At 43.4% G+C, this 21,989-nt stretch overlaps 2 protein-coding genes and 1 pseudogene across 2 annotated transcripts; 1 reads left to right on the forward strand and 2 right to left on the reverse strand.

The window, feature by feature from the left end:
• Positions 1 to 69: 69 nt before the first annotated feature.
• Positions 70 to 2,101, reverse strand: LOC115177364 (39S ribosomal protein L17, mitochondrial). The gene is made up of 3 exons (XM_029738066.1): positions 1,715 to 2,101; positions 865 to 933; positions 70 to 697 (listed from the first exon to the last, which is right to left on the reverse strand). The coding sequence occupies exons 1-3, from the start codon at positions 1,886 to 1,888 to the stop codon at positions 437 to 439; spliced, it is 504 nt and encodes a 167-aa protein (XP_029593926.1). The 5' UTR covers positions 1,889 to 2,101; the 3' UTR covers positions 70 to 436.
• A 3,221-nt stretch (positions 2,102 to 5,322) lies between these two features.
• On the reverse strand, positions 5,323 to 15,673 carry LOC115176467 (trypsin-1-like; annotated as a pseudogene).
• A 1,713-nt stretch (positions 15,674 to 17,386) lies between these two features.
• LOC115177362 (trypsin-2) lies at positions 17,387 to 20,527 on the forward strand. The gene is made up of 6 exons (XM_029738064.1): positions 17,387 to 17,448; positions 17,628 to 17,778; positions 19,387 to 19,637; positions 19,820 to 19,956; positions 20,111 to 20,212; positions 20,359 to 20,527. Exons 1-6 carry the CDS (start codon positions 17,409 to 17,411, stop codon positions 20,404 to 20,406), a joined length of 729 nt encoding a protein of 242 aa, XP_029593924.1. The 5' UTR covers positions 17,387 to 17,408; the 3' UTR covers positions 20,407 to 20,527.
• Positions 20,528 to 21,989: the final 1,462 nt, after the last annotated feature.

Consider the following 21,989-nt stretch of genomic DNA (forward strand, 5'->3'; position numbering starts at 1 on the left):
CATCTGTTAAATTCAGTGCCATGAACATAACTTTTCATTTGACTAACAGTCAAAATAACAGAACGCTTAACATTGTCAAACAATCACATTTATTTTGACACAACATCCTCTTTCATGTTCAGTGGGGTCCACAGAAAGTCAAATACTGTGCCAGTCATCTAAAACAGTGTGATCCACCAAAATTGTTTGGGTGTTTTTCTTATTACACACAAAGCAACACAATGTTTCCAAACCAGGACCTAGTCAGAATCTGTGGACTATAAAAGTATAGAGTACAGCCCACCAGTGGGTCCCCTTCTTGGGAAATACAGTGGCTTATTCAGGAGGGAGCAACGTTCCAGAATGTTCATATACTGTAGAACAGACATGACATTATAAATGTTTCACTGAACACACCACTGATCTAACATGTAATGTCAGTGTGTGGCTGGTTGCATCATGCCTCAACCTTGGCTGCTGCCTGCTGTGCCCGCTCCTCTCTGTAGCCTTTCAGGAGCTGGTTGATTAGCGTGAGTTCATTGTCTCGTTTGGCGGTCTGGAGAGGTGGGAAGGGGTTGCCTTTATACTCCAGCACAGCCATAGCAGCCTTGTCCAGGTTCTCCCTGTTGGGAATGCGGGCCATCCGGGTGTAGGCTTTGGGCTGGGTCTCAAACCTGGGAGCCAGGACCTTGAAGAGCTTTGGGATCAGATCCTTTTCCTTAAACCACAGAGGAGAGAGCGGCAGGATGATGACTGACTGAAAGAACTAGGAACACACTCATACTAATCTGGTAGATAATAGTACAACAAAGCTGGGGACATTGGGACAGTCTGGGTCTGAGAACAGTAGAATACTAACAAAGATCATAAAGAAAGAACATTTACTGTGAGCCAGAAGTTTGCCATTTTCATCGCTTTCTCGTCAGTGTCTCCCTTCTTGGCATAGTCAATCAACTGCAAAACAACATCACACATTGGTCAACAACGTGACAAGCTGTCAAAAACTACAGTAGTCTACTAAACTGGGATGGTTTTAGAAGTAGCTGACTGAAAACTCTATGGTTGTATTTGTTTGATTACAATGTATGGATTTCAGCAAACAAAGGCACATAACTAGATTGGTACAAGATAAGCGTTTCATAATTTACTATTGACCTTGGGCGAATCAATGTAGTCAGAGCTGAATTTCTTCCAAGCCAGGACTCCGCTAAACTCAACTGGTGGAGTTCATCAGAAACTTCCTTCACCATGGGAGTTGAGTTTAGTCAACTGGTGGAGTAGCCCAAACTCCGGCAGATGACAAGAGTCTCTTCATCTTACCATCCAAAGGAAATCTATGTAGCCAGCTATACACTCATATCCCCCATGGACCGGGTTGCACATAAAATATTCTCCATTCAGGTTGCAAAGGAGTCGATTTCCTCCTTAACTCAATTTAATGGCGAGAAGGTGAAGGTAAAAAAAAATAATACTTTCCTTATGAAACACCATTTTCTGCCATGTTCTGAATGTTGCCAATCGCGTTTAGCCAATCAGGTTGGAGCAGTCAAAAAAGGTTCCACCCCTGGTCTGATTGGCTGAAGGGGTTTACACGTGTATAGCGGGCTGCATACATTCCTTTTGGACGGTAAGATGAAACGACTCAATATCGCCATCTGCCAGCCTTTGAATTACTATTGTTGAAGCAGCTGTGTTGAGCTGCATAAAAGGGTAACGTTACCATCCATGTCCTCACCTTTTCAGCATAGAATCGAACTTCGTCTGCTCTGCCTCGGGTGGTCTCTATCCTCTCGTGTCGAACGAGGCCGGTAAGAATGTTCCGAAGCATGTTTATTCGGGACTCTGGACCGAGACCCATTTTACGGGCCACCCGGCCATGGGATATCAACATCTGAATGGTGAGGCGCATCTTGTCGAGTTCAGACACCTACAAGAGGCTAGAAAGAAAAAAAGTAATCAAACCGGCCTTTAAAATGTAAACCAATGTTTCTAACGAAAATTATATTCCGTTATTCTCGTGTAAATTAGGTTTATGTGCTCATTAATACATCCCCGAGGTCGCATAACGTGACAAATTTCGTTTGACAATTTTGACATTGCCGGTGCATCAGTTATCGCAGTCTGTGTGGGTGAATGGGGTTCCGTGAAAAATAGTTCCACTTTAGGATGGTTCCGCATCAAATGTATTCTATTTGTTTCTAGTTGTCATTAATTAATTGATTAATTAATAGTTTAAAAAAAAGAGATATCAGCCCTTTCTATGTGCATAGAGATTTCAAAATGTAAAAAAAAAGGTTAATTTCTGATTTGGAAATGTAATCGGAAATAAGTGTAAATATTTAAATGACATATTTCTCTACGATATATGACGACAAATAGCATAGATATGCAGTACCAGTCAAACGTTTGGACACACCTACTCATCATTTTCTTTATTTTTTATTATTTTCTACATTGTAGAATATTAGTGAAGACATCAAAACTATGAAAAAACAAATATGGAATCATGTAGTAACCCAAATTATTTAAAACAAACCAAATCAAAATATATTTTAGATTCTTCAAAGTAGCCACCCTTTGCCTTGATGGCAGCTTTTCACACTCTTGGCATTCTCTCAACCAGCTTCACCTGGAATGCTTTTCCAACAGTCTTGAAGGAGTTCCTACATATGCTGAGCACTTGTTGGCTGCTTTTCCTTCACTCTGCGTTCCAACTCATCCCAAACCATCTCAATTGAGTTGAGGTCGGGTGATTGTGGAGGCCAGGTCATCTGATGCAGCACTGCATAACTTCCCTTCTTTGTCGATTAGCCCTTACACAGCCAGGAAGTGTGTTTTGGGTCATTGTCCTGTTGAAAAACAAATTATAGTCCCACTAAGGGCAAACCAGATGGGATGGCGTATTGCTGCAGAATGCTGTGGTAGCCATGCTGGTTAAGTGTGACTTGAATTCTAAATAAATCACTGACAGTGTCACCAGCAAAGCACCCCCTACACCATCACACCTCCTCCTCCATGCTTCATGGTGGGAGCCATAAATGCGGAGATCATCCGTTCACCTACTCTGTGTCTCACAAAGACACACAGTTGGAACTAAAAACTCACATTTTGACTTATCAGACCAAAATACAGATTTCCACTGGTCTAATGTCCATTGCTCGTGTTTCTTGGCCCAACCAAGTCTCTTCTTCTAATTGGTGTCCTTTAGTAGTGGTTTCTTTGCCGCAATTCGACCATCAAGGCCTGATTCACACAGTCTCCTCTGAACAGTTGATGTTGAGATGTGTCTGTTACCTGACCTCTGTGAAGCATTTATTTGGGCTGCAATTTCTGAGGCTGGTAACTTATAATGAACTTATCCTCTGCAGAAAAGGTAACTCTGGGTCTTCTCTCTTCTGTATACCACCCCTACCTTGTCACAACACAACTGTTTGACTGAAACACATTAAGAAGGAAAGAAATTCCACAAATTAACTTTTAACAAGGCACACATGTTAATTCAAATGCATTCCAGGTGACTACTTCATGAAGCTGGCTGGTTGAGATAATGCCAAGAGCATGCAAAGCTGTCATCAAGGCAAAGGGTGGCTACTTTGAAGAATCTCAAATATAAAATATTTATATTTTTTTGCTTACTACATGATTCCATATGTGTTATTTCATAGTTTTGATGTCTTCACTATTATTCTACAATGTAGAAAATAGTAAAAATGAAGAAAAACTTTGGAATCAGTAGGTGTGTCCAAACTTTTGACTGGTACTGTATATACATGGCACAATATATTATTTATTTATTATTGTACTCCGAATGATCCCAAATGCATAGCCAAAATAGTATTCTAGACAGAATTGTCCAGATAGCATAGCCCTTCGGGCCACCATACTGGCTTTGCTTCTGGGTCCCTTGTGGCTACGAGTCTGGGACCATTCTGAAAATGCATCAATATCTCAGTCACTCTTAATCAGCAGTTTCTCACAGTAGAGGAGAGTGGGGTAAGTTGAGCCATTTTTTCATTCAGCATCACTCCATCAAGGGAAATATTGTATTCTTTCTAACAAAGATATCTACATATATTTCAGGATGTTATAATCATTAAAAAGTGGTTCCTTGGCACAACTTACCCCAGGTATGGGGTAAGTTTAGCCGCAGGACAGGGTAAGTCAAGATGGCTACACATTTCTGGACTGAATGAAATATTACCAGTGCCGTTTTAAAAACAGAATTCAACATAATCATTTTTAATCATTTTAAGCATCTTTTAACAAAGGCTTAACACCTAACAAACACTTTTTTCTTTTTTTTATACTTTTAACATAGGCCAGGCCCTGTTGTTACCTCATATCCCAGCTATAATGCCTTGCAAGCGTCATGAAACCTCTAATATAATAAATACATTTCATTTGGTGAAAATCCGTTTTTTGGACCTAACTTGCTTACCACTTTTTCCATGTGGTTTCTTACTTCACAGACTCAATGAAATGAAGGCCTCTTTCTAAATATTTGGTCAAATGATTAACGTTGTGTATGGTTTCCTAGAAGCATGGGTGGCTCAACTTCCCCCATTCTCCCCTAGTGTATGGCTTTCATATTTCCTGAAGTGAATTACAACCTTATAATAGATATTTATAGCCAAGCACCTCTTATCCATTAATATGCAGGTATTGTCCTGTGAAGGCCCAAGGCTAAGCCCCAAATGTTGGGGAACTCTGATGAAGCCTCTGATTGGCCCTCTCAATAAAGGAGGTTACGAAATCTCTCAATGTGAATATTGAAGTACATTATTTAGCATCTAGACTCAGTCTGACTGATGCATATTCAAGGGATATTGAATCTAAATCATGCAACCCAATATACAAACATTATGTAAGATCCAACAGTATTCATGTTGCACCACATAGTATTTCAGTAGCAAAACAACTCTCACAGAGAGAATACTCTAAATGGGTAAGAAGGAAGAGCAATTATGCCACACTTTTAACATCCCTATACCAGCTATTGTGAGCAGCAATGCATCAATACACAACTATAGAAACAAATCAATGTAATCAATAATGTTCCTTGTGGTATCTTGTATTGATACAAAGCAAAGTGTTATGGTAGGGTACAATTTGCTGGTGGTTACTAATTTCTCTGGTGTTTACTAGTAATACTACTTGACATGAGAAGATAGAAATACCTTTACAAAGACTTCTAAGGAGAGTGAGAGTGCAAACACAACAGAAAAAAAGTATTTAGTGTTAAATGCTTTATTTGTCATGGGAAAAAAATGTGGATGTTGAACTGCACAGGATGCTGTAGAGTTGTAGGACCATGCTGGAGGACCGAAGCTAGGATCAGATTTATTAGTTGGCCATGGTGCTGGTCAGCCAGTCGTTGAAGATGCACACCTAGAGGAAGAGAAGGAGAAGGGAGACATCAGTGGACACAGGGCCAAGTCACTGTAGACCTGAGATAAAGTTGGTATTATTGAAGTTAGAAACATGTAGTTGTGACAGGGACGGGAAGCCTATATAGGGAAGCCTATATTCTTACCTTGGCTTAGACACCGGAGTTACCGGGCTCGGCACAGCCATAACCTCAGGATACAACACCCTGCAACTCACCGTTGCACACCACGGGCCACTGGAGTCACCTTGAGAGAGAGACAATGAGAGATTTCAGGCACTGTAGCTTGTTGCTATCGGCAGCTGTAAGGCTGGATGAAAAATAAAAGAATGGTTAGAAAGAAGAGTGAATGAAAGGCAGAACATGTCATTTATGGATCATTTACATTTTAACACTGGCAATGGTTACCATACCAAGTATATTTTATAACGTAACCCCAAAATACATTAACATGGTGCCTTTATTGCTGTACTCACTAGAGCTCATGGTGTTGCCCCATCCAGAGACGGTACACATGGTGCCAGCGGGGGCACAGCTGGTGGGCAGAGCAACAGGCTGCACGTAGGTGTTGAGGGTGGCGGGTTTGCTCAGCTTGATCAGCATGATGTCATTGTCGATGTTGTAGGAGCTGTAGTTGGGGTGACGGATCACGCGGGATGAAGAGATGAACTGCTCGCTACCCTCAGTCACCTGGATGTTGTGCTCGCCCAGACGCACCTCCACACAGCTTAGGGTGAAAGAGAAAGAGGGAAAGGAAAGTCTTTCATCACTTGATGGTGTTCTGTGCTGAGCCTTGGGGTGCAGGTGAAGTGAACTGCATGATATAATCTGGATGATAGGATGTTGTTAAGCCATGACAGACATGTAAAGTAAGTAAATAACCTTGTACAAGCCTTGGCGTGTGCGAGCCGGAACGGCTAATAGGAACAGGAGCCTATCTCCTGTTTCTGTAGCGCGAGGCAGCTTGATGTACCAGTACACATATTGAATGTATTCATTAAATGGAAGTCTTATCTATAAGCACATAGGATACTTCATGTACAGGTATGTAGTTTACTCATGACATGTAGCAGTAAGCAGCAGACACAACCCAGTTCTCATTGACCAAGGAACCACCACAAAAGTGGTACCCAGAGTTCAGAGACACCAAGGTGGGGCTGGGAGTAGGCCTTGCACTCATTCCCTTCCACGATCTGGTCCTCCTCCGTGGCAACTGGAAACAGAGAGAACTCTCACAGTTAGCATTGACACATTGCCTCACCTTTCGAGATTATGAAAATCATGATCGGGACATTATAATGTAAAACTAAGATCATGATATTTGTTTGACATCTCTAAAGGACTGTAGATATTTTTGACAAGCAAAAGGAAAGGTGTGACAAACTTGTCCCATGAGCTACTAAAAAGTGATCCTTTTAAGTAAAATATTCTAATACTGATAGCATACTTAATTGTATGGCAGTATGCATTCAAATGAATCACTGAAAACGGAGTTATTTGACACTGAATAGTGTTACCATCTCAAATAGCTGTGATAGAAAAATGACATACCTGATTTGTTTGATATTAATAGTAAACTATTATATATTTAACTAAGAGTAAGACTGGCCTGCTAAGGCTGAGTTTTATGGTGTCCACTCTAGCTTCCTGCAGCTAGTCTGGGTGTCGAGGACATGGGCATTACTAGAGATAGCTTGAAGCTAACAATTGATTGATGTCTCAGTGATAAAAAAAAAACTGCCACATTCCAGTCTATCGTTAGTTGTGCATGTGAGACATATGTCTCCGGTCTAACTGGGCCTGCATTCTATAGATGAGATAGAGATAGACTGAAGGAATAGAACAAACATCTCAGTGTTTGTTCTCATCCTTGCATCTGGGAAACTTAACCTGAAGGAGTAGAATACTGACCAATCAGCCATAGGACGATACTGTAAGATTATGCGATTCCTTATCAGTTAGGCTTTCCATACATTTTTGGGGGCAAGAGAGACATGTAGTTAAGGCTGGGGTTAGAGTTGGAGTTAGGGATGGGGTTGAGTCAGGTGTTGAACATAAGGCAAAGGTCATAACAGTCTCACCAATGAGTTAATAGCAAATATTAGAATGAGTTTAGAATACTGTCGTTTTTGGACTCATAAGATATCCTTGCCCGGCTGTGGCCCAATTCTACCAATGATTAAATGGGTTTTTGTTAGATGTTTACTAATGAACTTGGGACTTGGCGACCCTCTGTAAGATGTACCTTGCTGCCCGAAAGGAATTCTGAAAGGTTTGGCATGTAGCCACAGCAGCATGAAGTCAACACGGCATGCATACCTGAGGAAGAGGAATCTGTAATATAGGAACCTGTCCTGTTCTTTGTTGTTGTTTTTTTAAACTGGTCAGCCAGTCGTTGAAGATGCACACCTGGAGGGAGAGAAGGAGAAGAGAGACATTAGTGGATACACTCAAAGGGAGGTAATAGATTAGACTAGACTAGATGGCGCCGGAGAGGATGGCTGCCGTTTTATTGGCTCTTAATGTCCTATTTTGTTTGTTTTTTTGCATTGTTTGTAACTTGTTTTGTACATAATGTTGCTGCTACCGTCTCTTATGACCGAAAAGAGCTTCTGGACATCAGAACAGCGATTATTCACCTCGATTGGACAAATCATTTTTCTTTAATGAGTCGGACGGAAGGATATCCTCCAAACACCCGAACAGGCCCTCATCCCCGTCATTCGATGGAGAAAGAAACTGCGATTTCACAGAAAGATATCGGGGTGTCTTATGAGGATCATGCGACAAGTGGCTAATCTGCCTTTAAAATCCGTACTGTTAGCCAACGTTCAATCGCTGGAAAATTAATGGGATGAACTGAAAGCATGTATATCCTACCAACAGGACATTTAAAAACTGTACTATCTTATGTTACACAGAGTCATGGCTGAACAACGACATACATTTTTTACATTTATTTTTATTTCACCTTTATTTAACCAGGTAGGCCAGTCATTTACAACTGCGACCTGGCCAAGATAAAGCATGCAGTGCTACAAAAACAACAACACAGAGTTACACATAAACAAACGTACAGTCAATAACACAAAAGAAAAGAAAAATAGAAAGATCTATGTACAGTGTGTGAAATGTAGAAGAGTAGGGAGGTAGGAAATAAATTGGCCATAGAGGCGAAAATAATAACAATGTAGCATTAATACTGGAGTGATATATGTGCAGATGATGATGCGCAAATAGAGATACTGGGGTGCAAAAGAGCAAGAGGGTAAGTAATAATATGGGGAGGAGGTAGTCGGGTGTGCTATTTACAGATTGGTTGTGTACAGGTACAGTGATCGGTAAGCTGATCAGACAGCTGATGCTTAAAGTTAGAGAGGGAGATATAAGACTCCAGCTTCAGAGATTTTTGCAATTCGTTCCAGTCATTGGCAGCAGAGAACTGGAAGGAGAGGCGGCCAAAGGAAGTGTTGGCTTTGGGGATGACCAGTGCAATATACCTGCTGGAGCGCGTGCTACGGGTGGGTGTTGCTATGGTGACCAATGAGCTGAGATAAGGCGGGGCTTTACCTAGCATAGACGTATAGATGACCTGGAGCCAGTGGGTTTGGCGACGGATATGTAGTGAGGGCCAGCCAGCGAGAGCATAGAGGTCGCGGTGGTGGGAGGTATATGGGGCTTTGGTGATAAAACGGATGGCACTGTGATAGACTACATCCAGTTTGCTGAGTAGAGTGTTGGGGGCTATTTTGTAAATGACATCGCCAAAGTCAAGGATCGGTAGGATAGTCAGTTTTACGAGGGTATGTTTGGCGGCATGAGGGAAGGAGGCTTTGTTGCGAAATAGGAAGCCGATTCTAGATTCTAGATTAATAACATACAGCTGGCGGGTTATAAACTCTATCGACAGGATAGAACAGCAGCCTCTGGTAAGACACGGGGTGGGGGCCTATGTACATTTATAAACAACAGCTGGTGCACGATATCTAAGGAAGTCTAGAGGTTTTGCTCGCCTGAGGTAGAGTATCTCATGGTAAGCTGTAGACCATACTATCTACCTAGAGAGTTTTCATCTGTATTTTTCATAGCTGTCTACATACCACCACAGACTGATGCTGGCACTAAAACCACATTCAGTCAGCTGTATACTGACATAAGCAAACAGAAAAACGCTCATCCAGATGCGGTGCTCCTAGTGTCCGGGGACTTTAATGCAGGGAAACTTAAGTCAGTTTTACCTAATTTCTATCAGCATGTTAAATGTGCAACCAGAGGGAAAACAATTCTAGACCACCTTTACTCCACACACGGGGGGGGGGGGGCACACATGGTGCCAGCTGGTGGGCAGAGCAACAGGCTGCACGTAGGTGTTGAGGGTGATGGGTTTTCTCAGCTTGATCAGCATGATGTCATTGGAGTATTTCTCCTGTCTTATCCGGTGTCCTGTGTGAATTTAAGTATGCTCTCTCTAATTCTCTCTTTCTTTCTTTCTATCTTTCTTTCTTTCTCTCTCTCGGAGGACCTGAGCCCTAGGACCATGCCTCAGGACTACCTGACATGATGACTCCTTGCTGTCCCCAGTCCACCTGGCTGTGCTGCTGCTCCAGTTTCAACTGTTCTGCCTGCGGCTATGGAACCGTGACCTGTTCACTGGACGTGCTACCTGTCCCAGACCTGCTGTTTTCAACTATCTAGAAACAGCAGGAGCGGTAGAGATACTCTCAATGATCGGCTATGAAATGCCAACTGACATTTACTCTTGAGGTGCTGACTTGTTGCACCCTCGACAACTGTGATTATTATTATTTGACCATGCTGGTCATTTATGAACATTTGAACATCTAGGCCATGTTCTGTTATAATATCCACCCGGCACAGCCAGAAGAGGACTGGCCACCCCTCATAGCCTGGTTCCTCTCTAGGTTTCTTCCTAGGTTTTGGCTTTTCTAGGGAGTTTTTCCTAGCCACCGTGCTTCTACACCTGCATTGCTTGCTGTTTGGGGTTTTAGGCTGGGTTTCTGTACAGCACTTTGAGATATCAGCTGATGTAAGAAGGGCTATATAAATACATTTGATTAAATTTGATTTGATTTGATTGTCGATGTAGTAGGAGCTGTAGTTTGGGTGACGGATCACGCGGGATGAAGAGATGAACTGCTCGCTACCCTCAGTCACCTGGATGTTGTGCTCGCCCAGACAGACCACATGAGAAGATCAGAAGATTCTAGGAATACTCCTGAGTGGTGCAGCAGTCTAAGGCACTGCATCTCAGTGCTAGAGCCGTCACTACAGATCCTGGTTCGATCCCGGGCTGTATCACAACCAACAATTGACCCAGCGTTGTTCGGGTTAGGGGAGGGTTTGCTGGAGTAGGCCGGTCATTGTAAAATAAGAATTTGTCCTTAACTGACTTGCGTAGTTAAATAAAGGTTAAATAAAATAAATAAATGCGAGAGAGAGAGGTCCAATTAATTAACTTAGTTTTAGAGTTTGTATTTAACTATGTCCTTTAGTTTAGCCAAGGTTAGATTATCACTAACCATGTTTCCATCCAAACATTATTTTGCAAGTAAAGTACCAGTCGGATAAGAAAACTCACAACAGGCCTGATGGAAATATAGCAGCCAGCCTAACTACTCACTGGACTCCTATGATCACTCGGCTACGCAAGCCTCTCCCTAATGTCAATATGCCTTGTCCATTGCTGTTCTGGTTAGTGATTATTGTCTTATTTCACTGTAGAGCCTCTAGCCCTGCTCAATATGCCTTAGCCAACCCTTTAGTTCCACTACCCACACATGCGGTGACATCAGCTGGTTTAAATGTTTCTAGAGACAATATCTCTCTCATCATCACACAATGCCTAGGTTTACCTCCAATGTATTCACATCCTACCATACTTGTGTCTGTACATTATGCCTTGAATCTATTCTATCGCACCCAGAAACCTGCTTCTTTTACACTGTGTTCCGAACTTACAAGACGACCAGTTCTTATAACCTTTTATCCGTACCCTTATCCTACTCCTGCTCTGTTCCTCTGGTGATGTAGAGGTTAATCCAGGCCCTGCAGTGCCTAGCTCCACTCCTACTCCCCAGGTGCTCTCATTTGTTGACTTCTTCTAAAAGCCTTGGTTTCATGTATGTTAACATTAGAAGCCTCCTCCCTAAGTTTGTTTTATTCACTGCTTTAGCACACTCTGCCAACCCGGATGTCCTAGCCGTGTCTGAATCCTGGCTTAGGAAGACCACCAAAAACCCTGAAATTTCCATCCCTAACTATAACATTTTCCGACAAGATAGAACTGCCAAAGGGGGCGGAGTTGCAATCTACTGCAGAGAGCCTGCAGAGTTCTGTCTTTTCAGGTCTGTACCCAAACAATTCGAGCTTCTACTTTTAAAAATCCACCTTTCCAGAAACAAGTCTCTCACCGTTGCTGCTTGCTATAGACCACCCTCTGCCCCCAGCTGTGCTCTGGACACCATATGTGAATTGATTGCCCCCAATCCACCTTTCCAAAAACAAGTCTCTCACCGTTGCTGCTTGCTATAGACCACCCTCTTCCACCAGCTTTGCCCTGGACACCATATGTGAATTGATTGCCCCCCATCTATCTTCAGAGCGCGTGCTGCTAGGTGACCTAAACTGTGACATGCTTAACACCCCAGCCATCCTACAATCTAAGCTTGATGCCCTCAATCTCACACAAATGATCAATGAACCTACCAGGTACAACCCCAAATCCGTAAACACGGGCACCCTCATAGATATCATCTTAACCAACTTGCCCTCCAAATACATCTCTGCTGTTTTCAACCAAGATCTCAGCGATCACTGCCTCATTGCCTGCATCCGTAATGGGTCTGCGGTCAAACGACCACCCCTCATCACTGTCAAACGCTCCCTAAAACACTTCAGTGAGCTTTCTAATCAACCTGGCCCTGGTATCCTGGTAGGATATTGACCTCATCCCGTCAGTAGAGGATTGCCTGGTTATTTTTTTAAAGTGCCTTCCTCACCATCTTAAATAAGCATGCCCCATTCAAAAAATGTAGAACCAGGAACAGATATAGCCGTACTGCATTAGCATTCAATAGTCCCCGTGATATGCAACTTTTCAGGGAAGTTAGGAACCAATACAGACAGGCAGTTAGGAAAGCTAAGGCTAGCTTTTTCAAACAGAAATTTGCATCCTGTAACACAAACTCAAAAAGGTTCAGGGACACTGTAAAGTCCATGGAGAATAAGAGCACCTCCTCCCAGCTGCCCACTGCACTGAGGCTAGGAAACATTGTCACCACCGATAAATCCACTATAATTGAGAATTTCAATAAGCATTTTTCTATGGCTGGCCATGCTTTCCACCTGGCTACCCCCACCACGGTCAACTGCCCTGCACGCCGCACAGCAACTCGCCCAAGCCTCCCCCATTTCTCCTTCACCAAAATACAGATAGCTGATGTTCTGAAAGAGCTGCAAAATCTGGACCCCTACAAATCAGCCGGGCTAGACAATCTGGACCCTCTCTTTCTAAAATTATCTGCCGAAATTGTTGCAACCCCTATTACTAGCCTGTTCAACCTCTCTTTTGTATCGTCTGAGATTCCCAAAGATTGGAAAGCTGCCGTGATCATCCCCCTCTTCAAAGGATGAGACACTCTAGACCCAAACTGCTACAGACCTATATCTATTCTACCCTGCCTTTCTAAGGTCTTCGAAAGCCAAGTTAACAAACAGATTACCGACCATTTCGAATCCCACCGTAACTTCTCCGCTATGCAATCTGGTTTCAGAGCTGGTCATGGGTGCACCTCAGCCATGCTCTAGGTCCTAATTGATATCATAACCGCCATCGATAAGAGACATTACTGTGCAGCCATATTCATCGACCTGGCCAAGGCTTTCAACTCTGTCAATTACCACATTCTTATTGGCAGACTCAACAGCCCTGGTTTCTCAAATGACTGCCTCGCCTGGTTCACCAACTACTTCTCTGATAGAGTTCAGTGTGTCAAATCGGAGGGCCTGTTGTCCGGACCTCTGGCAGTCTCTATGGGGGTGCCACAGGGTTAAATTCTCGGGCCGACTCTCTTCTCTGTATACATCCAATGATGTCGCTCTTGCTGCTGGTGATTCTCTGATCCACCTCTACACAGACGACGCCATTCAGTATACTTCTGGCCCTTCTTTGGACAGTGTGTTAACAAACCTCCAGACGAGCTTCAATGCCATACAACTCTCCTTCCGTGAGTTCCAACTGCTCTTAAATGCAAGTAAAACTAAATGCATGCTCTTCAACCGTTCACTGCCCGCATCCGCCTTCCTGACTACCATCACTACTCTGGACGGTTCTGACTTAGAATATGTGGACAATTAAAAATACCTAGGTGTCTGGCTAGACTGTAAACTCTCCTTCCAGACTCACATTAAGCATCTCCAATCCAAAATTAAATCTAGAATTGGCTTCCTATTTCGCAACAAAGCATCCTTCACTCATGCTGCCAAACATACCCTCGTAAAACTGACCATCCTACCGATACTCGACTTCGGCGATGTCATCTACAAAATAGCCTCCAACACTCTACTCAACAAATTGGATGCAGTCTATCACAGTGCCATCCGTTTTGTCACCAAAGCCCCATATACTACCCACCACTGCAACTTGTACGCTCTCGTTGACTGGCCCTTGCTTCATACTCGTCGCCAAATCCACTGGTTCCAGGTCATCTACAAGTGTTTGCTAGGTAAAGCCCCGCCCTTAGCTCACTGGTCACCATAGCAGCACTCACCCGTAGCACACACTCCAGCAGGTATATCTCATTGGTCACCCCCAAAGCCAATTCCTCCTTTGGCCGCCTTCCCTTCCAGTTCTCTGCCACCAATGACTGGAACGAACTGCAAAAATCACTGAAGCTGGAGACTCATATCTCCCTCACTATCTTTAAGCACCAGCTGTCAGAGCAGCTCACAGATCACTGCACCTGTACATAGCCCATCTGTAAATAGCCCATCCAACTACCTCAACCCCATACTGTATTTATTTATTTATCTTGCTCCTTTGCACCCCAGTATCTCTAATTGCACATTCATCTTCTGCACATCTATCACACCAGTGTTTAATTGGTATATTGTAATTACTTCGCCACCATGGCCTATTTATTACCTTTACCTCCCTTATCCTACCTCATTTGCACACACTTTATCTACTGTATTATTGACTGTATGTTTGTTTTTTCCATGTGTAACTCTGTGTTGTTGTATGTTTCAAACTGCTTTGCTTTATCTTGGCCAGGTCGCAGTTGTAAATGGGAACTTGTTCTCAACTAGCCTACCTGGTTAAATAAAGGTGAAATAAATAAAATAGGTTAGATGTTGACAGAACAAAATACGCTAGACACAATATATTGGAAGTAGTTCACATGATACTTAGACTTGTAGCAGTGATCAGCAGACACCACCCTGTGCTGGAGATCAGGGAGCCACCACAGAAGTGGTAGCCAGACTGCAGTGACACCTGATGGTGCTGGGAGTAGGCCTTGCACTCATACCCTTCGACGATCTTGTCGTCCTCCATGGCGACTGGAAATCGAGAGCAGGCACATTCTTAGCTATATTTCCTCACCTTTTGAGATTATTAAAAAAAGCATAGCACTATGATAAAAGTGGAATAAAAGTTCTTAATAACGTAAAATAAACACATTTGTGATGTTAGTGTCATAACACATTCCTCTATGATAATTTTTACGCTGCTCCAATGAGCAGAGCAAAGATGAAAGGGGTTAATCTGCACCCCTGGTTTATGTACCGCCCAGTTTCATGGACTGTTTGATTTGTCAAGAGAAAGCTAATCAGATTTAAAAGGTTCTCTGGACAGCAAATAATACAGCAGGTAGAATCAAGCTGTAAAATGTCAGAAAGTTGTGCATCCTCACCACTCACTGGTGATGGTTAAGATATGGGAAGGGTCAACTCAACTGATCCTACCTCTGTGTCCAAGGCCAACGTCTATGTGAATGAGACTCAAACCTGTCAAATCACCTCGCAAAATGTAGGCCTACCTTTTCATTAAGTATTGGTCAACGTTGTCTTATTAAGCCCAGTATGGTGTTTATTGATTGAGTTAATTCCAGATTTAGGACTGGATTCAATCCGTATTGTGGAAGTATCATTCAAGGTCAGCGTTAATATGTGAAGGTCATTTCAGATTGAGCTGACATATGCGGTGTTTACTGTGAATGCAGTCTCTGCGAACAGGGGAAAATGCCTTTAAATTTCAATCGAGTTATAACGCGGACCTTCTGCGAACATCTGCGATACGGATTAAATCCTATCCTTCATTTCTACCAGAAGACAGTGATACAGTACATTAAAACTGCCAGTTTGAGATGGACAGTATTCTCTGCAGTTCAAACTGTATGTTGACCTCAACATGGCTGCAACACAGCTGTGTAGTTCACACACACAATCTACCCAAGGCTTACCATCATTTTGTAGATTAGATTTTTATTTAGTCACATGCACAGGGTCGCAGATGTCGTTGCAGTGTACAGTGAAGTGCTTAAGCTCCGAGCTCCAACAGTGCAGGTGTGAATGAAACAATAACATAAAAATGATATATACATTTACAACTGTGACAATGATAAAAATGAAATGTCCATAGAGGGAGCAGCGGGGGTGGGGTTGGCAGTCTGTTAGTTTTAGCTATGATGGTTGGTGCCGTTTAAGTTGAGGGAGGACGACCCTTTTTTTATGAGCATGGCCTTGTTTACAAAGCTAAAATAGGCCTTGTGAGCTGTCAAGTTGTGTTTGTCAACTTCTCCAAGAGAATTCCAATGTGTGAACCACACAGCTGTGTTCCAATCATGTTGAGGTCAACATACAGTCTGAACTGCAGAGAATACTGTCCATCTCAAACTGGCAGTTTTAATGTACTGTACATGTATCACTGTAAGAAATTAAATCAAACCAGATGGTAAGAACCTGCACAAAAAAAGGAAAACGTATATTTAGCTTTATGCTGCCTTTAGGGTTAACTTCATACCAATCCTTGATGGAAACTGCTGTGTCATAATGCTGAGGAGCTGATCGTGGACTACAGGAAAAGCTGGGCAGGCTCCCATTAACATCGACGGGGCTGTAGTGGAGCGGGTCGAGAGTTTCAAGTTCCTTGGTGTCCACATCACCAACAAACTATCATGGTCCAAACATACCAAGACAGTCATGAAGAGGGCATGACAAAACCTTTTCCCCCTCAGGAGACTGAAAAGATTTGGCATGGGCCCCCAGATCCTCAAATGGTTCTACCGCTGCACCATCGAGAGCATCCTGACCGGTTGCATCACCATCTGGCATGGCAACTGCTCGGCAGCTGACCGTAAGGCGCTACAGAGGGTAGTTCGTACGGCCCTGTACATCGCTAGGGGCAAGCTTCCTACCATCCAGGACCTATATAATAGGCGGTGTCAGAGGAAAGCCCATAAAATTGTCAGAGACTCCAGTCACCCAAGTCATAGACTGTTTTCTCTGCTACCGCACGGCAAGCGGAGCATCAAGTCTAGGACCAAAAGGCTACTCAACTGGTTCTACCCCCAAGCCATTAGACTGCTGAATAATTCATAAAAATGAATTGTACACTCTTGTACACTGCTGCTACTTGCTGTTTGTTTGTTAACAATGCATAGTCACTTCGCCCCCACCTGTACAGATTACCTCAACTAGCCTGTACCCCTGCACACTGACTCGGTACCGGTGCCCCCTGTTACTTTTCATTATTACTTTTCATTTTAGCCTACATGGTAAATATTTTCTTCTTGAACTGCACTGTTGGTTAAGGGCTTGTAAGTAAGCATTTCACGGTAAAGTCTACACTTGTTGTATTTGGCGCATGTGGCAAAAGGTGACCTTGGCAGGGCACCTTTTGCCTCTGATTTGGCTTTCTCTTGACCAATCAAACAGTTCCATTAAACGGGGCGGAACACCCAATTCTGCATATATACCAGGGTTGCAGATTAAACCCTTTCATCGACAGAATCATACAGCAACCATGATTTCTCTGGTCTTCGTTCTGCTCATTGGAGCCGCTTGTGAGTATAGTAATGATCATAGAATAAAGAACAGGACTGTGTAATGACAGTAACATCACACATTTGTTTCTTTGACTTTATTAAGAAATATGTTGTTGTTGTTTTATCACAGTTCTTTGCTTTTCCATCTCAAAAGGTGAGGTAATATAGCTAAGAATGTGCCTGTTCTCTGTTAACAGTCGCCACGGAGGACGACAAGATCGTCGGAGGGTATGAGTGCAAGGCCTACTCCCAGCCCCACCAGGTGTCTCTGAACTCTGGGTACCACTTCTGTGGTGGCTCCTTGGTCAATGAGAACTGGGTTGTGTCTGCTGCTCACTGCTACAAGTCGTAAGTAGCATACCATGTGAACTAAACTAAGCAAAAAAAGAAACATCCTCTCACTGCGTTTATGTGTAAATATTTGTATGAACATAAGATTCAACAACTGAGACAAACTGATGTGACTAACATAAATGGAATAATGAGTCCCTGAACAAAGGGGGGGTCAAAATCACACCAGATACTGACCCATGTGACCACCAGCTGCATTAAGTACTGCAGTGCATCTCCTCCTCATGGACTGCACCAGATTTGACAGTTCTTGCTGTGAGATGTTACCCCACTCTTCCACCAATGCACCTGCAAGTTCCCGGACATTTCTGGGGGGAATGGCCCTCACCCTCCGATCCAACAGGTCCCAGACGTGCTCAATGGGATTGAGATCTGGGCTCTTCACTGGCCATGGCAGAACACTGACATTCTTGTCTTGCAGGAAATCACGCACAGAACAAGCAGTATGGCTAGTGGCATTGTCATGCTGGATGGTCATGTCAGGATGAGCCTGCAGGAAGGGTACCACATGAGGGAGGAGGATGTCTTCCCTGTAATGCACAGCATTGAGATTGCCTGCAATGACAACAAGCTCAGTCCGATGATGCTGTGACACACCGCCCCAGACCATGACAGACCCTCCACTTCCAAATCGATCCCGCTCCAGAGTACAGGCCTCGGTGTAACTCTCATTCCTTCGACGATAAATGCAAATACGACCATCACCCCTGGTGAGACAAAACCGTGACTCGTCAGTGAAGAGCACTTTTTGCCAGTCCTGTCTGGTCCAGCGATGGTGGGTTTGTGCCCATATTGAGTCAAGAACACCTAGCAACGTTGTTGCCGGTGATGTCTGGTGAGGACCTGCCTTACAACAGGCCTACAAGCCCTCAGTCCAGCCTCTCTCAGCCTATTGAGGACGGTCTGAGCACTGATGGAAGGATTGTGCGTTCCTGGTGTAACTCGGGCAGTTGTTGTTGCCATCCTGTACCTGTCCCGCAGGTGTGATGTTCGGATGTACCGATCCTGTGCAGGTGTTGTTACACGTGGTCTGCCACTGCGAGGACGATCAGCTGTCCGTCCTGTCTACCTGTAGCGCTGTCTTAGGCTTTTCACAGTACGGACATTGCAATTTATTGCCCTGGCCACATCTGCAGTCCTCATGCCTCCTTGCAGCATGCCTAAGGCACGTTCATGCAGATGAGCAGGGACCCTGGGCATCTTTCTTTTAGTGTTTTTCAGAGCCAGTCGAAAGGCCTCTTTAGTGTCCTAAGTTTTCATAACTGTGACGTTACATGCCTACTGTCTGTAAGCTGTGTCTTAACGACTGTTCCACAGGTGCATGTTCATTAATTGTTTATGGTTCATTGAACAAGCATGGGGAAACAGTGTTTAAACCCTTTACAATGAAGATCTGTGAAGTTATTTGGATTTTTAGGAATCATCTTTGAAAGACAGGGTCCTGAAAAAAGGACGTTTTTTTTTGCTGAGTTTACTAGCAACATATTGAGTCAATAACACCTAGCAACATTTTGTTAAAATTAACTTTTGCAAAACTAAAGGACACAGGTGAACTCCACATTCACATGAACCATGAAAGTAAAAATGGAACTCTCTCTCTTTCAGCCGTGTGGAGGTGCGTCTGGGCGAGCACAACATCCAGGTGACTGAGGGTAGCGAGCAGTTCATCTCTTCATCCCGCGTGATCCGTCACCCCAACTACAGCTCCTACAACATCGACAATGACATCATGTTGATCAAGCTGAGCAAACCCGCCACCCTCAACACCTACGTGCAGCCTGTTGCTCTGCCCACCAGCTGTGCCCCCGCTGGCACCATGTGTACCGTCTCTGGATGGGGCAACACCATGAGTTCTAGTGAGTACAGAACCTGGATCAAAGGTTACATGTGCCAGTTGGTCATCTTCATGGGGACTGAGTGTGTTTATAGGTATTGTAACTATACTATTAGGAACACAATGTCATTATATATAACCAGAACTCTCCCCCTTCTCCCTCTCTCCTTTCTTCCATTTCTCTCTGTCTGCTTTTCCTTACAGCCGCTGACAGCAACAAGCTGCAGTGCCTGAACATCCCCATCCTGTCCTACAGCGACTGTAACAACTCCTACCCTGGCATGATCACCAACGCCATGTTCTGTGCTGGATACCTGGAGGGAGGCAAGGACTCTTGCCAGGTACTTACCACTCTGACCTCAGTTCAGTGGTACCACAAAGATGACTTTAAATTGACTTTTTCAGTTAAATGAATACAGAAATAATTATGAATTGTATATAACTATTTATTTTTCTCTCTTTCTCCCTTCCTCCCTCTCGCTCTCTCTCTCTCAGGGTGACTCCGGTGGCCCTGTGGTGTGCAACGGTGAGCTCCAGGGTGTTGTGTCCTGGGGTTACGGCTGTGCCGAGCCCGGTAACCCCGGTGTCTACGCCAAGGTAAGACAGACATTCATACATCACTGTGACATCACTTGGTTTCGCAAAAGAAATAGACATTGAGTCTATAAAACATTGATTGATGGTTCTCATGTTGCCTCCCTTTGAGCGTGTCCACTAATGTCTCTCTTCTTCTCTTCCTCTAGGTTTGCATCTTCAATGACTGGCTGACCAGCACCATGGCCACCTATTAAGTCTGATCCTAGCTTCGATCCTCCAGCACGGTCCCACAACTCTACAACATCCTTTGCAGTTCAACGTCTACCTTTTATACTGGAGATGAAATACGAATGACAAATAAAACATTTAACACCATTTCAGTTTACTGAGTATTTTTCTCAAAGATAAATAAAAAAGGGAATATACTCTCGAAGGTACTTCTTACATGCCTGTAGCATAGAGCACATATTCATGTATGATATGAAATATTTTGTTCTGTATAGCATGGATTGCAAGTGTGGATTGCAAGTGGAATGTCTTCATTTGTGACAGTTAGTAAATGCTGGAGTTCCATCAGCTGAAAGCTATAGTCTGTGATTGGTACATATATTTCTTGACTTTTAAATAAATGCCATAACCATTGATTGTTGAAGAGTATAATGTATAAATGCCTCAGGAGCTCAGGCAATCTGTCGTACCCCATCAGACACTCAAACTCGACAGTTTTATCTCCATCTCTTTATTCAAAGACTCAGTCATGGACACTTACTGACAGTTGTGGCTGCTTCCCGTGATGTGTTGTTGTCTCTACCTTCTTGCCCTTCGTGCTGTTGTCTGTGCCCAATAATGTTTGTACCATGTTTTGTGCTGCTACCATGTTGGGCTGCTGCCATGTTGTGTTGCTACCATGTTGTTGACATGTTGTGTTGCTACCATGTTGTGTTGTCATGCGTAGCTGCTATGCTATGCTGTTGTCTAAGGTCTCTGTTTATGTAGTCTTGTGGAGTCTCTCTTGTCATCATGTGTTGTGTCCTATATTTTTATAGATTTTTTTTTTTATCCCAGCCCCCGTCCCCGCAGGAGGCCTTTTGCCTTCTGGTTGGCCGTCATTGTAAATAAGAATTTGTTCTTAACTGACTTGCCTAGTTAAATACATGTTAAATTAAAAAAATATATTAGAAAGTAACTCAACATATAAGTACATTTCACTCCATTGTTTGTAAACAATGTAACTGTAAACAAACACTATAACTTCGAAACACGGGTCATGATTCAATCATATGCGCATTGTTGACAAGCGCATTGCTCTGTCGATTATTCTGCTTTTTAAAGTCAATTTACTACTCCCTATAGCCCTCAACTCTAGAACAGAAAACCAGCAGGTTCCGGACATTGTATGGTAAGAGTTGAATACCCCTGCTCTATAGCAATCAATAAGACAACATTTATTTTTTATTTGGTTGAGCTATCCCTTTAACAATTTAAACTGTTAGGAGGAATCTCAATATGAACATCCTTATATTGGAAATATATTATATCACATTTTTTATTTGAGTGCAAACATTAGTTATGCATTCTATGGGGCTATGGTTGCGTACAGTTCAGAGAGAACTAATGTGTTACAGCTGTAACCTATGTGAGATGGCTAGCTAGTTAGCAGGGCGCGCTAGTAGCATTTCAATCGGTGAAGTCACTCGCTCTGAGAACTTGAAGTAGTTGTTTCCCTTGCTCTGCAAGGGCTGTGGCTTTTACTGAGTGATAGGTAGCAATGCTTCGTGGGAAGCAGTTGTCAATGTGTTCAGAGGGTCCCTGGTTCATGTCCAGGGTGGGGCGAGGA

This window comes from Salmo trutta, chromosome 37 (genome assembly GCF_901001165.1).
Source record: "Salmo trutta chromosome 37, fSalTru1.1, whole genome shotgun sequence".
Taxonomy (NCBI): Eukaryota; Metazoa; Chordata; class Actinopteri; order Salmoniformes; family Salmonidae; genus Salmo; species Salmo trutta.

Excerpts from the sequence above, each read along its gene's own strand:
- LOC115177364 (XM_029738066.1), bottom strand. The coding sequence starts at position 1,888 with ATGCGCCTCACCATTCAGATGTTGATATCCCATGGCCGGGTGGCCCGT. Across the intron at positions 934-1,714 it reads TTCGATTCTATGCTGAAAAG|TTGATTGACTATGCCAAGAA; the intron begins GTGAGGACATGG and ends GTTGTTTTGCAG. Across the intron at positions 698-864 it reads TGGCAAACTTCTGGCTCACA|GAAAAGGATCTGATCCCAAA; the intron begins GTAAATGTTCTT and ends CTGTGGTTTAAG.
- LOC115177362 (XM_029738064.1), top strand. The coding sequence starts at position 17,409 with ATGATTTCTCTGGTCTTCGTTCTGCTCATTGGAGCCGCTT. Across the intron at positions 19,638-19,819 it reads GGGCAACACCATGAGTTCTA|CCGCTGACAGCAACAAGCTG; the intron begins GTGAGTACAGAA and ends TTTTCCTTACAG. Across the intron at positions 20,213-20,358 it reads ACCCCGGTGTCTACGCCAAG|GTTTGCATCTTCAATGACTG; the intron begins GTAAGACAGACA and ends CTCTTCCTCTAG.